The sequence below is a fragment of the Dipteris shenzhenensis genome, chromosome 32 (genome assembly GCF_047967505.1).
Source record: "Dipteris shenzhenensis isolate YYH24624 ecotype China chromosome 32, Dip_SZ_1.0, whole genome shotgun sequence".
Lineage (NCBI taxonomy): Eukaryota > Viridiplantae > Streptophyta > Polypodiopsida > Gleicheniales > Dipteridaceae > Dipteris > Dipteris shenzhenensis.
In genome coordinates, this window is record NC_141627.1 from 29,466,367 (window position 1) to 29,480,193 (window position 13,827).

General features: G+C 40.8%; 1 protein-coding gene across 1 annotated transcript; it reads right to left on the minus strand.

Moving 5' to 3' along the window:
• Nucleotides 1–1,628: 1,628 nt before the first annotated feature.
• On the minus strand, nucleotides 1,629–3,894 carry LOC147880584 (7-deoxyloganetin glucosyltransferase-like). The gene is made up of 2 exons (XM_087370785.1): nucleotides 3,321–3,894; nucleotides 1,629–3,087 (listed from the first exon to the last, which is right to left on the minus strand). The coding sequence occupies exons 1-2, from the start codon at nucleotides 3,850–3,852 to the stop codon at nucleotides 2,120–2,122; spliced, it is 1,500 nt and encodes a 499-aa protein (XP_087226911.1). The 5' UTR covers nucleotides 3,853–3,894; the 3' UTR covers nucleotides 1,629–2,119.
• Nucleotides 3,895–13,827: the final 9,933 nt, after the last annotated feature.

Genomic DNA, 13,827 nt, shown 5'->3' on the forward strand with positions numbered 1-13,827 from the left:
TTGAGAGCCTCATAAAGCTACATCCAAGTATCCTAGGGTATATAAGTCTACACTATCTCAAGCTATAAATGGGTTTGTTTATGTCTAGAAAATATTCCATAAGGATGGAGGACTTTAATGGCACTAGTTCTCTTACTATTAGAGATTAATTTTTATTATATTAATCTTTGTAAAGGTAAAGGCGCACTGACTCACCGATCTCTTTCTCGGTGTAACTACATGTTCATAACATATACTTCTTACACATTCTTGTGCTATATATGAGTACAAACACATCTATTCGACACATAAAATTTGGCTTCTTCACCACTTAATGTTGTTTCACATGGTTTAAAGGTATAAAACGAGTCTGTATGTCAAACCTTTCTCTATTACTAACATCAAACATAGTGTTGACCTCGTCAATAATGGGTAACACCTTGAGTTTATGAATATTCTAAAAGTTATAGTGATCATCATGAAAGTAACCATAAAGATCCTACCATTGCATTTAAATTTTATACTATTAAGATCCTACCATTGCATTAATAATTCTACATTGTAGTAATAAGAAAATGTTTTCAAAAGGACTAGCATGAACATCCTTTGATTGTGCTAGATAGTAATACCTCTCGCTAGCCTTATAATTTCATTACTTTAGTTCAAGAGGGAACATGTGAGTAACGATGTGCAAAGCATCCTTGTAAAATTGTGAATATTGAATTCGTCAAAGTAAGCTCACTAAGTGGCCTTTAATGGTGATGACATAATGTAAGATTCACCATAAGCATGAAAAATTGATTGGAAATTGTTATCATGTATAAGCCATGGAAATGAATTTCCCATTAAAATGCAAATTTCAAGCACCAAAAGAGATAGTTGCACAATCCCCTTGTATGGGAAATAGTATGCCATATTACTTTTACTATATGGCACTTTTAGTCAACCCAAATCTTTATAATTTTACAATGAAAATAGATGGTCGTAGGGGACACTAATTGATTCAATTCCACATTGGGCATAATTTGTCTTTCTATAGGAGGACATGCCACCTTAACAAAAAATTAAGATAAGAGATAAGTATTTCAAAAGAGGGCATCTTGGACATGTGTACACAAAGTATAGTGTGTTGAATTTTTTTGTATGTAGATATATATTTAAAATTAAGATCCTTAAAGAACCCCCCCCCCCTTCTCTCTCTCTCTCTCTCTCTCTCTCTCTCTCTCTCTCTCTCTCTCTCAAATTGGGTTAAATTAATCATCACTCGTGTTCATCATGGTATTATTTTATTTCCTTAGGGGAGCATAAATTCTCACATGCCAACTTTAGTATGTGAAGGATAAGCATTTAGAAGGGGCATATGCTTGGGGTACCTTGTATAAAAATCATGAATTGGAGTCTTTTTCTAGTCTACATGCACTTTGTTGGACTCTCTCTCTCTCTCTCTCTCTCTCTCTCTCTCTCTCTCTCTCTCTCTCTCTCTCTTCCTAGCCTTCCTTAGATGAGTACATTCCAAGTTCTATGTGTCCCAACTTTTAGCAACACTGGAATGGAAGCACGTGGACTATAGGCACGTAAAGTTGAGATCGTGTACGTAGAAATATATTAAAGTACAACTTCGATCCCCCTCTCTTCTTCCTATGTAGGCCCAATGCCAGAAGAAAACCCTTTTTTCACGAGTGAAAGTAAGGAAAAGCTTTCTCAACTTTTTTGTTATCTAGTAGCGCCATATGCGTACAAGCTATTGGCTTTTGTTAGTGAAGAAGTACAAGGTTTCAAAGTTGTGTAGAAACATTCAAGAGTTAGACAAATTAAAGGGATACAAGGGAATCTCAGAGGTGATTTTAAAAGTGCTAGGCTTAAATGTTAGAGCACACTCATGGGGGTGTCTCCTTTGACTCACTCCTGCCTTTCTCTCTTTGACTCCCTTCCTTCCTGGATCCTCCCTTTAACCTTAGACTTTCTTATCTTAACCATATATCCTAACCTTCTCGAGTAACCTTAGAGTTTCTTCTTCTTTTCCTTCTAAACTCCTCCATTAGTATTACTCTTCTTCTAACCTTCTCCATTAGTATTATTATTCTTCTAACCTCCTACACTAGTATTCTCTCTCTCTCTCTCTCTCCTTACTGTGCAAAGCTTAGTGTAGCATGCCTTTCTTGCTGTAGTGCTTCATATCTTGTACAAGCCCTTGCCACATCTTGAAGGATGAGCCTCCCTCATGTATGGCTTCTATGGCAGCTTCTCTCAACTTTGCAGCTCTCTGCCTCATCGCTACACCCCCTTCTTCCTGCATTAGCTCTCGGATGGCCCTCTCCACCTCCTTGCTCTTCACAACCCCATCTTTTGCCTTGTTGAACTCCAATCCTACGCTCCACAAGCTCACCACCAGCCTCCCATTTGTCCTCCTCTCTCCCACATCCGGCCAGCACAACATGGGCACACCCAACGTCACGCTTTCCAGTGTTGAGTTCCATCCACAGTGCGTCAAAAAGCCTCCCACTGCAGGATGCGACAGGACTTGCAGCTGTGGAACCCATGAAGCTATCGCACCCTTATCTTTCGTTCGATCCAGAAATCCTGCGGGAAGCTTGCACACACTCCCTCCTCCTTCGACGCAGTCGGGACGCATCACCCACAGAAACGGCTGCTGGCTCGACTCCAAGCCTTCTGCCAGCTCTAGCAGTTGGGAAGCGCTCATCACAAAAATGCTTCCGAAAGAGATGTATAGAACCGACTTGGGCTTCTGTCTATCCAGCCATTGTAAGCATCCCTCGTCTTCGGAGAAAATGCTCGCCCCAGTAAGGCAATCCTCATCCGATAGGCTGCCCAAAATAGCGGGAGGTAACACCGGACCGACAGCGCAAACGGGGACGCCATGTTTGAAGGGCAGAGCCTCGATGCATTGATCCTCTAGCTCGTAGAAGGTGTTGAGCAGAATATACGATGCACGCTGAAGCGGCTCAAGTTGACGGATAAGAAACTGATATATGAAGTCTGCAGGCTCACTTCTCACTATAATTGGGAGGTCGTTCAAATCCATGGGTGGTAGGCCGGGGATGCATGAAACAATCTCTGTGTTATTGCCGTTGAATGAACCATTTGTAGCTGCACATTCCAGAAAAATGCACATCAGTAGACAGCAATTTCAAAAGTCCGCATTGTGAAGCTTGGCTCCTTGTCTGTTTGGAAAATATTTAACATGTAGTCTTGCATCTTGCTGCCTGGCCGTTTCTGCTCGGTTTTTATCACCCTCTACACAGACATTCATTATTACACAGCTAGAGAAAACATGTACTCACTATTGCGGCACTTTTGAAAGTTTCTACATCCCACATTACCTTTAAACGTTGGCTGTCCTTGAGATATGAGACGATACGTATGCATAACCACAGAATATACAGCAGCTGAGGATGTCCAGAACGCAATTCTGGAAATTCCAAATTTATCGGCAGAGTCTTGAGTCCAGGACATTATCACATCAGAGATAATGTAGGACACTGATGGTCCCTTCTTTGTTAGCGTTTCGAGCAGCTCCTCAAATGGCTCTAACAAATCTTCAGAAGCTTGGAAAGCGGCCACCACGTGGTCTGGATTGCTATGTAACTCAGGGGGCAAACCGCCTGGAATGCCTACTAGACGAATATCAAGCTCCTGATTGTCAGCAAAATGGGCACTGGAATGGGCCTGGGATTGGAGCAAACGTACATGGTTGTGTTCAGTGTTGACGAAAGTGATAGTGAATCCCTCTAGGGCCAGCTGCTTGCAAAGCTGCATGAGGGGGACAATGTGTCCTTGGGCGGGGTAAGGAACGGCAACAATATGGATCTTATCATGGCTGAGCTGCTGCCGGGAAGGAGGAGCCATAGGCATTGTTGTTGAAATGGAGGCGTGGATGAAAGCAGCAAATTTATACGAGAGCTGGCAGGCAGGGGGGCTGATGATGGGATTGTCCTTGGGGATGGTATTTATAGGGATACATGTGGTGGTATTGCGAAGAAAATAAACAGGCGAAAGTGGCTGCTCTCAATCAGCTGCTAGCAGCCTCGAGCTGTGAACTCATCTTCTGAAGTAGCACAAGGAGAGCACTACTAATCTGTGACCAGCTATGTATTGTGGCTAGAATTTAGAAACATACCTAACAGTGGGCGCTCTCATCATCTCATCTCGCCAAAACCGTCAACTCGAATAGTGGCAATTTGCAAAAGCTGGCTAGAGACTGCAAAGTGTCGGAAGATGCCAGTAGCTAGGTGCTGGGCAGTTGATGAACCAAACACACTGGGGCGTTGCAGTAGTAGTACGCCTTACAAATTCGACGTCCTATCGCTCTCTAGGAAAAGCTGCTTCTGCTAGCACTCGGGTCAAATCGCAAAACCAAGGAAGGTGCAACGGCGCATCATAACGGATCCCCTAATAGCTCGCAACACATGCAACAATTCAGATCTTTCCAGAGTGGGTTTTGCGATTGCGAATCGGATTCGAGCAGCAAAAATAAATGGATCATCATCCAGGCACATTAACCGGGGCACCTCACAGAAAAGCAAGGTGTAGCTACACTGTAGCGGGGAAAAGCTGAATCGAGCATGGAGAAGTGCGTGTGGGACTACCTTGCATAGTGGCTACGCATAATTGTAGACACTCGAGGTCGCATCAGACCGCAACCAGTTTTCGGATGAACTCGCAACGTGCATATGAATCACCACTCTCTTTTTTGCTCTCCGCCATCAGCGGAAATCACTATCCATTCAGTGTGCAGGAAAATCCATTCTGTGTACCTGCCGAATTACATTATTATTATCTCTCTCAAGGCCATCGCGATAAGAGCAATAAGCGGTAATAATATAACCAGCAGCCGGAAATTCGCTATCTCCAACGACTTTTTCAAGTACTTTCGCTGGCAGCAGCAGTTCTGCATTCTGTGCACCTGTTCGTCCCGATGTATATCCGAGTCTCTGTCTTTCTCTCCAAATTACACATACCGAGACACGAGCGTCATTCCATTCAGAACATTTCCCTACATATGTAGATGCCGTCAACCACAACAAGCCAAATTCTATGCCTTTCCATCAGCCCACGCACTTCCGCCCCTCATGCCTATCCATATTTTATATTCGCAGCAGCAATTACTGATTAATAAACCAATGGGTTCTAAGAACGTTCCCACTCAGTTGCTGCCTTGCGTGTCTCAGTTAGTCTCCTTTCATCTACATTGCGGCGCATGCATGCACTGTAGTTGTCCAAGTTGATTGTTTTTCAATGGTAGATTTCATATTACTTTGTCACTAGTGCCCTCGTTATATAAAACACTCATGCCCCTTTAGATAATTGTTTTTATATTGTTGGGCCTACTTGAGTCGGCCAATGTCATCCTCACACGAGCATGTGTATCTTTGTTGGTGTTCTTATGAGAGACTGAGAGTACATATGGGTGTTCATGCACATGCGTGGCACATGCACATGGTAGTAGCATAAATGTATATATGTGTTTACATGTGTTGTACTCCAATACATATGTCTTAAGCATATAGAAGCAAGCATGTGTGTGCGGGTGCGGGTGCAAGTGCATTGTAAGAGTGAGTGTGTGTGTGTGTGTGTGTGTGTGTGTGAGAGAGAGAGAGAGAGAGAGAGAGAGGGGGGGAGGGGGGATTGGAAAAATTCTCATTGCTTGGCCTAATAGTAGGGAGCCTTCTTCCATAATGTCTATATTAGAAGCTATTTAATAATGCATGTAAGATTAGATATAAAGAGAGATGCACCTACTAGAAGCAAGCACGTTGGAGAATACTAATATGCATGACCTGCTTATGGGGAGTGCTTATGGGGAGGTAGCTCCTAGCTATATAAATGTCGATTCACACCTAATAAGGACCCACAAGAGTGAAATCTTCTTGGTCTTAGCAATTCATGCAAATTTGGTGGTGTGATATTGTTTGCTTATGACAAAGATAGATGCAATCCATATCATCCAAAACAAAGAGTCCCATAACATGCAAGAAGTAGTTCTTCACATGTGGGGTTCTCCTTTGCCCGTTTCCTACACACCTACCCAATCGAGTGTAGTTGTGTGAATTTAGGTGTGACTATGTAATAGTAAGGAAATCCACATCAAATTAGTACATTTTGGTACACTCTCAAACTAGTACATCTATGGTACACTCTCAAATGGAAATAGTGGCACATTTGTTGTGCTGGTAGAATGGACATCTCAAGCATTCCTTTTGCTATACATTTCCATTCAACATAATTATTGTCCATGAATGATTCCTTGTTACTAGGAATCATTTATTGCCAAAAAGAAAAGAAAAACATTCTAAAAGCCACCAAGAAAGCACTACAAAATCCTCTCAAAAGACTTCGATAGATTTAATAATGGTTTGACTACATATTGTATGTCATTCACAAATATCTTATAGTATAACAAAATGAACCATCTTAGTGCTCTTTCATTTTCAAAGTCCAAAATGTAGCAGCAATAAAAAAGTGGCATGATTAATAAAGACTGTAGATTGTGCAAGTTCAAGTAAATACACGTTGCTTCATTCTACATTGTCCACTTTTCACGAATTTGGAATCATTAATAAGATGATTAATTAGCCACTCTAGATATGAGATCTACAATCCACCAAGTCATTGTACCATAATTGAATCCCTTACCCTACTACCTAGGGGGTTCAATATTTTTAAAAACTAGATAGATCATAGTACATACACCAAAGGGATCAATTGAATACCTTTTTAAAAGAGAGTTGTACCACAAACTTTACAAACTTTAAGGTTTTACTAAAAGTCAATTATAAAATCCAATTTAAACTTTATATGTATATTGAGATTTGTAGTCTCCAAGTTAAGCATCTTCATCTAGTCAAAAAATCCCAAGTGGTATTTTAAAGTACTTGATAATTTGTTACTTGGAGCATTTATCGAGAGATGAAAGTGCATGATCTTAGTACTACTCAAGAATCTAAAAAAGTATCACATTTAGATATTGCACCTTATGTATGTTCTTTCCAAACCACACATGTACCATAATCTCTAATTATTTCAAGGACCTACATAATACATTACAATGCATATGATATGTAATGTAATCTTTCTTAATGAGTACTTATACTACAAAATCTACATGGGGCAATTTGTTTGTTTCCAATAATATATTTTTTATAAGAACTATCTTTCATAAGCTATGTTTCAACATTAAAATGTCCTCTCATGGCATCGAAAGATGATAAAATCTCACAAAATGATAGATCTAAAATAATTTCAAAAGATTTGACAAGACTAATTATGTGACATTGAATCTTGATAGAGCATTAATATTACTAAGGGCATTTTCCTACTAGCAGTTAGGTTATGTTAGCGAGCTTAACATAACTAGTTTTGTTAAGTTCAAGTTAACATTAAAATGGAAATTGCATTCCCATTGGTAACCCATTATGTTATGCACTAAGTGGTCTTAAATAAAAATTTCAGGGTATTTTTTATACAAAATGGTTTATCTCATCAATCCAAAGTCAGTTCTTTAAAGTTAAGGTCACAATGGATTATTATTTTCAAGACCTTTCAAGCGAGTACCCATGTTGTATAGTTCCGAGTTGATCTTGACCATGAAATTTTCTTAACAAGAATCTTGCTTTAAGCATCATTCCCACTACTCACCCTTAAGTTAACCATTAAATTTTCATATTCCTACTTCTTTCTCTTCCTAAAAGTCCTTAAAGTACCTATTTTGAAGGGGTTAAATTTACAAATATTTTTAATGGACAATTAGGAGATTTAACTGAACTACACCCTAAAAATGCTAATGGAAATGCACACTAATGTGGACACTTTGTTAAGAGCTTTAACTAGTGCTCCCTAACTAGTAATGGGAATAGGCCCTACGTAAAACAAAACACTATACTACATGACTTGTGGATGACGCTTTCATATAATCACACAAAGGCATCCATGTCTTTCATTTAGTAGCTTACACTCTAAAATACTAGATGGTCCTTAACAACAACCACTCCCACCCCCTCTGCTCATGCCTTTAGTGCCTTTAAAATTTGCATTCTTTAACACACTAGAAGCCTTCATTGACCCTTGGACTATATATTTAGATGAATGTTTATCCTTTCTTGTGTGCAAGATGAGAAGGCATCCACCAAAATGGAACTCTTACAATTGTATACATCAAAGTTTCTAAATATGCTGGCAGAATAGCCAACAACCATATTTTAAGTGTTCTTAGCAAAATTTAACAACTTATGATGTCTTAAAAAACCTATAGATTCCAAAGCTGAACCAAAAAATATATATACTTGCCTCCTTGAGTTGGTGCTAAAATAGACGTAGAAAGTGAAGCCTAAGTCTTTGACTAAATAGGACATTGAAATTATTTAAAAATTATCAAAATATATTCTATACATGAATGCAAGTAATGGTTGACTTGCTAAAAAATCCCAAGGATAAAACCATAATGGATATCACAATATGCCTTGCAAGTTGTGCAATGTAGCACTTAACTTAAAGAACCACATATGAAAGAAGTATATATATTATTTTCTAAGCTAAATCACTTAACATTTTAAAAAAAACTTAAAGAATCACATATGAAAGAAGTATATATATTATTTTCTAAGCTAAATCACTTAACATTTTTAAAAAAGCCTTAAAGAATCACTCACTACAAGGCATAGGCCCTTTTTCGACAGAAATACTGACGTTTCTTACACTGTCGGTATTTATGTTGCTATAAGCATTGGAAAAGAACGATCGCTATATAAGCATCACTATATAGTGACACTAGTAAATGTCACTATATAGCGACACTGGTAAACGTCGCTATATAGTGACAATTAACAGAAGCTTAAAAAAACATTAGTGGGGCTAAACAGGGCCACAGCAAGCCCTGTCTTGCCCCACTAATGTTTTTTATTTAGTAATTACAAAATAATATTGTTTTTTGTTACAAAATTTCCCTTGTGGAAAGGGTGATACAAAATCGCTCAAATGAACCGAGCAAGAGTCGAAGCATATACATGTCGAAGATATACAACATTATTTGTTACAAATTACCCTTTCAAAAAGGGTGATACAAAATCGCTCAAACGAGCTGATATACAAAAGCATACACATGGCGAAGTATATGCAAACTACTACTAATACTACTACTATTGCTCATTCGAATCATCGTCCTCGTCCTCGTCGCACTGGCCTGATCCCTGGCCCTCGTGAGCTGTGCCTCATCCCTCGCCCTCGTGAGGTGTGCCTAATCCCTGGCCCTTGTCGAAGCCGTGTAAGCCTAATCCCTCATCATCACTGCTCACCTCCACTGATGGGACATTCGAGCTTTGATTCTAAGAGTGAAACCATATTAATTGGAAATTAGATTGGAACTTAAAGAATAAAACAGTTTAAAAAGTGAGATTACAAGTAGGAGTAGACTTATACCATGCGAGCAACCACCTTAGCCCAATCGATCGTTGCTCCCAAAGCCTCCTGCTCAATAAACCACGGCTTTGTTTCTACACGAAACGTGTGTCTCATCTCTGTGTCTATAGGAAGGCAACCCATCACAGCTTGCTGTGGGCCCAATTTACGAGAGTTAGATAAAGTGCATGCAATATGTAGTAAAACAAATAGAATAATACATTAAATGAGAAGAAGTAGACTTACCACGATTGCCTCAAATGCCAACCGTTCGCCTGCACCAAAGTGCGAAGTACCTACAGAGTCCAGCCATCTCCTCGCAACCCTCCTCTGACCCTTGAACAGTTGGGGATGGTCCCTGTACTGCTTCTTGAAAAACTTCCAATCAGCTTTGTTTGCCCAGCTGGGTTTACCCTTCCTCTTTGCGATGGAAGTATGCAAGGTTGACCTACGATGCTTCAAGAGGACCCCCATGTGCTCTTTCATGTAATCCAAATTGAACTCCCAATTTGGAGGGTTACGATATTGTCTTTTCAATTCATCAATGATTGCCTGCTTCTTTCCCTCATCTTGGTACCACCAGTCAGTAGCTATGCCGTTCCTAAAGTGGGGGCTCATCAACCGCCTCATGGTGGCCATCACTGTTTTGTCCTTTTTATTTTCCAGCAACCATGATTTCATAGGACACGTCCTCGATCAGGTAAGGAGGACTCATGGCAGTGACAGAGTCAGAGCGAGTAGTGTTTGTGCGAATGCTTATGGAGCGAGGAGTAGCAATGGGAGTAGGAGAGGGCAAGGGACCTGACTGTTACTGGGTCTCCAACCAAGTGGAGACCTGTAGGGATGTGAGTGTGCTGACTCGTCTACATCTCTCGAGTCAGCACAACATCAGCGACCCCTCCTTCGCTTACGATGGGCACGCCCAGGTGATGACCCCTCAGTCGAAGGGGCTAGAGGGGATGGCTGGACAGTGGGTCTAGCCATCGGTGTAGGAGAGGGATTTGATGAGGTCCTTTGGGATAGCAGAGAGAAGAATCTCGCTGCCTTCGCATTGGTCATCTATGCGACAAACTCGTCGGGATTCCCGACAAAGCCATGGGTTACTAGCAAAGGAGTTCCTCGAGGGGTAGTCACAATGCTACGTCTGAGAGGAGTTGGGCCAAGGGTAGTCGCAGGGGTAAGCCCTTGAGGTGTCGCCTGAGTGGAGTCAAAGTCCTCTCGAGAATAGAGATCATGATGTCTCCTCCTACGAGGGTTTCCATACTCGTCGGATGCGCGACATGATCCCATGTATAATTTGGGGGGATTGGACAAACGTAGACACAAACACGAAAACAAAAAACAAAAAACAAGAGCGGGTAAGAAGCAGAAAGCATATGAGGGAAAGCATATGCATAAGAGAAGGAGAAGCATAAGCATAGGCATAGGCATAGGCATATGCTTATGAAAAGAGAGAAAAAGAGAGGGAAAAATAAGAGAAGGAGGAGAAGGAGAAGGAGAAGGAAAAGGAACATGCATAAGAGAGAAAAAAACATATGCATAAGAGAAAAAGAGAGAGAGCATTTGTTTGAAAGAGGGGAAAAGAGATTGAAAGAGGGGAAAAAGAGATTGAAAGAGGGGAAAAGAAGAGAAGGAAGAGGGGAAAAAAGATTGAAAGAAGGAAAAAAAGAAGAGGAGAAAAGAGCATAAGCATAAGAGAAGGAAGAGGGGAAAAGAGATTGAAAGAGGGGAAAAAGAAGAGAGGAAAAGTGCATAAGCATAAGAGAAGGAAAAGGGAAAAAGAGCATAAGCATAAGAGAAAAAGAAAGAAAGCATATGCGCATGCTTATGCATGAGCATAGAAGCATAAGAGAAAAAGAGAGAAAGCATAAGCTTGTGCTTATGCATGACACATATGAGCATATGCTCATGCATAAGCATAAGCATAGGCAAATACATATGCTTATGAAAAGAGGAGAAAAAGAAAGGAAAAAAGAGAGTGGAAAATAAGAGAAGGAAGAGGGGAAAAGAGATTGAAAGAAGGGAAAAAGAAGAGGGGAAAAGAGCATAAGCATAAGAGAAGGAAAAAGATATGCATAAGAGAAAAAGAGAGAAAGATTATGCTTATGCTTATGTATGAGCATATGAGGGAAAGAGGGGGGCCAAAGAGGGAGGAAAAGAGGAAAAGAGGGGAAGAAGAGGGAATAAGAGAAGAGAGGGAAAGAGAGGGTTCCTACGCCCATCACTGCAGCAGCTAGCACTTAAGGCGTTAGCTGCAGGCCAATGCAAATAATGGAAATAACAAAAGGGAAAAAGGGGAAGCACTTTCTTACTTGGAAAAGTCCCGAACCGTGTTTCATGGACTGGACCTACAAAAAAGAGAAAACATACCATTTTTTCAGATAACTAGTTAATGGAAGGAGGAATTTGGAGAAGCAACTTTTCAAAGGGATTGGATGAGTTCGGAGAAGCCTACAAACAAGGAGAAAGCATAAGCCTACAAACATTGAGAAAGAGGAGGAAGATAAATACCAAAAAGAGAAGAGGTGTCTTCTTTCTTTCACCAAATCTCGTTTTTTGTCCTTAACCTCTGAAAATCAAGCATGAAAATTAGCACATAGCCTTAGCAATACAAGGAGAAACATGCTTCAATACTCACAAAATGAAATCTCACAAAAAATGAATCTACATTGCTTAAAGAGACCCACCTTCTTGAAAAACTTCCTTTCACACAAGCAGAGAGGGAGAAGGGTGGAGAGGGAGCACAAGTGTTGGGAGAGGGGTTGGGTAGGGGTCAGGAGTGGAGAATAGAGAGGAGGAAAGCGAGGTCATCAAATATAAGGTGGGAGGAGAGATTTTTACTTTTCCCGCAATAGAGATGTGAAAGACGATGTCGCGCGGGGTTTCGGGTTTAAGCCCCCACCATCACTATACAGCGACGCTAGTCAATCACTATATAGCGACGTTTATATCTAAAAAGCGTCGCTATATAGCGATGGAATAGGGCAAAGCGTCGCTATATAGCGATGGAACAGGGCAAAGCGTCGCTATATAGCAATGGTTCAGGGCACTTATTGTCAAAAGAGAGAAAAGGAGCTCATGGGTAGCTATTTTTTGGATCTTAATAGAAATTCTTGTAGCTCATGTTGTGATTTTGGAAGTGTGTAGATGGAAGGGACAAGTGGAAGCTCGTCAGATGATGCGCCAATGCCCAGGAGTGTAGAGTGGTTTACGGAGAGGTTGTATTGTCATTGCACTCATTGCAAGCAAGAAGTATGACATCAACATCATATTGTCATGCACCACTTACAGATGTATGGGGAGGAGCCCAGGCCAGTACCCAGCATTGGTGTTGCACTTGGTGATGGATCATCAGTAAGTCAATGCTATTTGAGTTCATGATTAATATTGGATACCATTATGACACCAAACCTTGAGACAAGATCTTATATTTACATGAAATCTTGAGACAGCAGGATGAGGAGGGTGGCGAGAGTGCACATATACCTTCACACTTTGAGCAAGACTATAGTCTCCCAGATGTGCCAGATGATGACGAGAGTACTACATCACATGTACACATGATGTCAGAGTCTGAGGTCAATATGCGAGAGTTGCAATCAACACAACTGTACGAGGGTGCTAGGATGTCTAAACTACGGGCGAGACACTTTCCCATCATTGTAAGAATACAGCACATGTTCCGATGCAAATCCATAGCAGAGTTGATGACTTGGCATGCATCTCATCAGTCGTCTTGGGCTCGCCATGGATGGCATGAATTCTTTCGGCTTATGCTTGACATCTTGGTCGACATGGCCCATAGTCTTGGTGAATTACAATATCCCACCATGGCTAATAAAGAAGGGACACCTCATGCTTGCACTACTTGTGCCAAGGAAGTACAAGGCCAAAAATATGGACTCGAGAGGAGTGTGAGAAGACTTGCGTGCTATGAATAGGATGTCTCGTTTGTGGCCTCAAGTGCGTGCTTCGGGAAAAGTTGTCCTCTTGAAAGCAACATGGATCCTCTCCAACATGAGAGAGGAGGCAACGGTCAAGGCGGACATTGCCTCTTTTCAAACATCCATAGGGTACATGCATTGCTTGAAAGGAGCATTTTCAAAGGACAATAAACTTAGTGGGCTCAAGTCCCATGATTGGCACAAGGTCTTACAGGTATTCTAAGTTGTAGGATTAGTGTACCGATAATCGTGATGCGTTAGTGTAATTATGATTATGTTATATTATTGGCATGACTTCTTTGTTGCTTTGATAGTTCATCCTCCCAATTACAATAAAAGGGTGCTTACAAGAAGATGTTAGAAATGCTATATTCAAGATCAGTGGTATTGTGAGGTATGCTTACTATCAAATCGCATTGATTGCATTTTCTTCAATTTAAGCTGAATAATCTGTAGACTGTTGATTATGAATATATCTTACATGGGCATGTGA

What these genes read in the sequence shown, in the direction of transcription:
- LOC147880584 (XM_087370785.1), bottom strand. Translation starts at nt 3,852, where the DNA reads ATGCCTATGGCTCCTCCTTCCCGGCAGCAGCTCAGCCATGATAAGATC. An exon ending in AGGACAGCCAACGTTTAAAG is followed by an intron (nt 3,088 to 3,320) that starts GTAATGTGGGAT and finishes TGGAATGTGCAG; the next exon opens with CTACAAATGGTTCATTCAAC.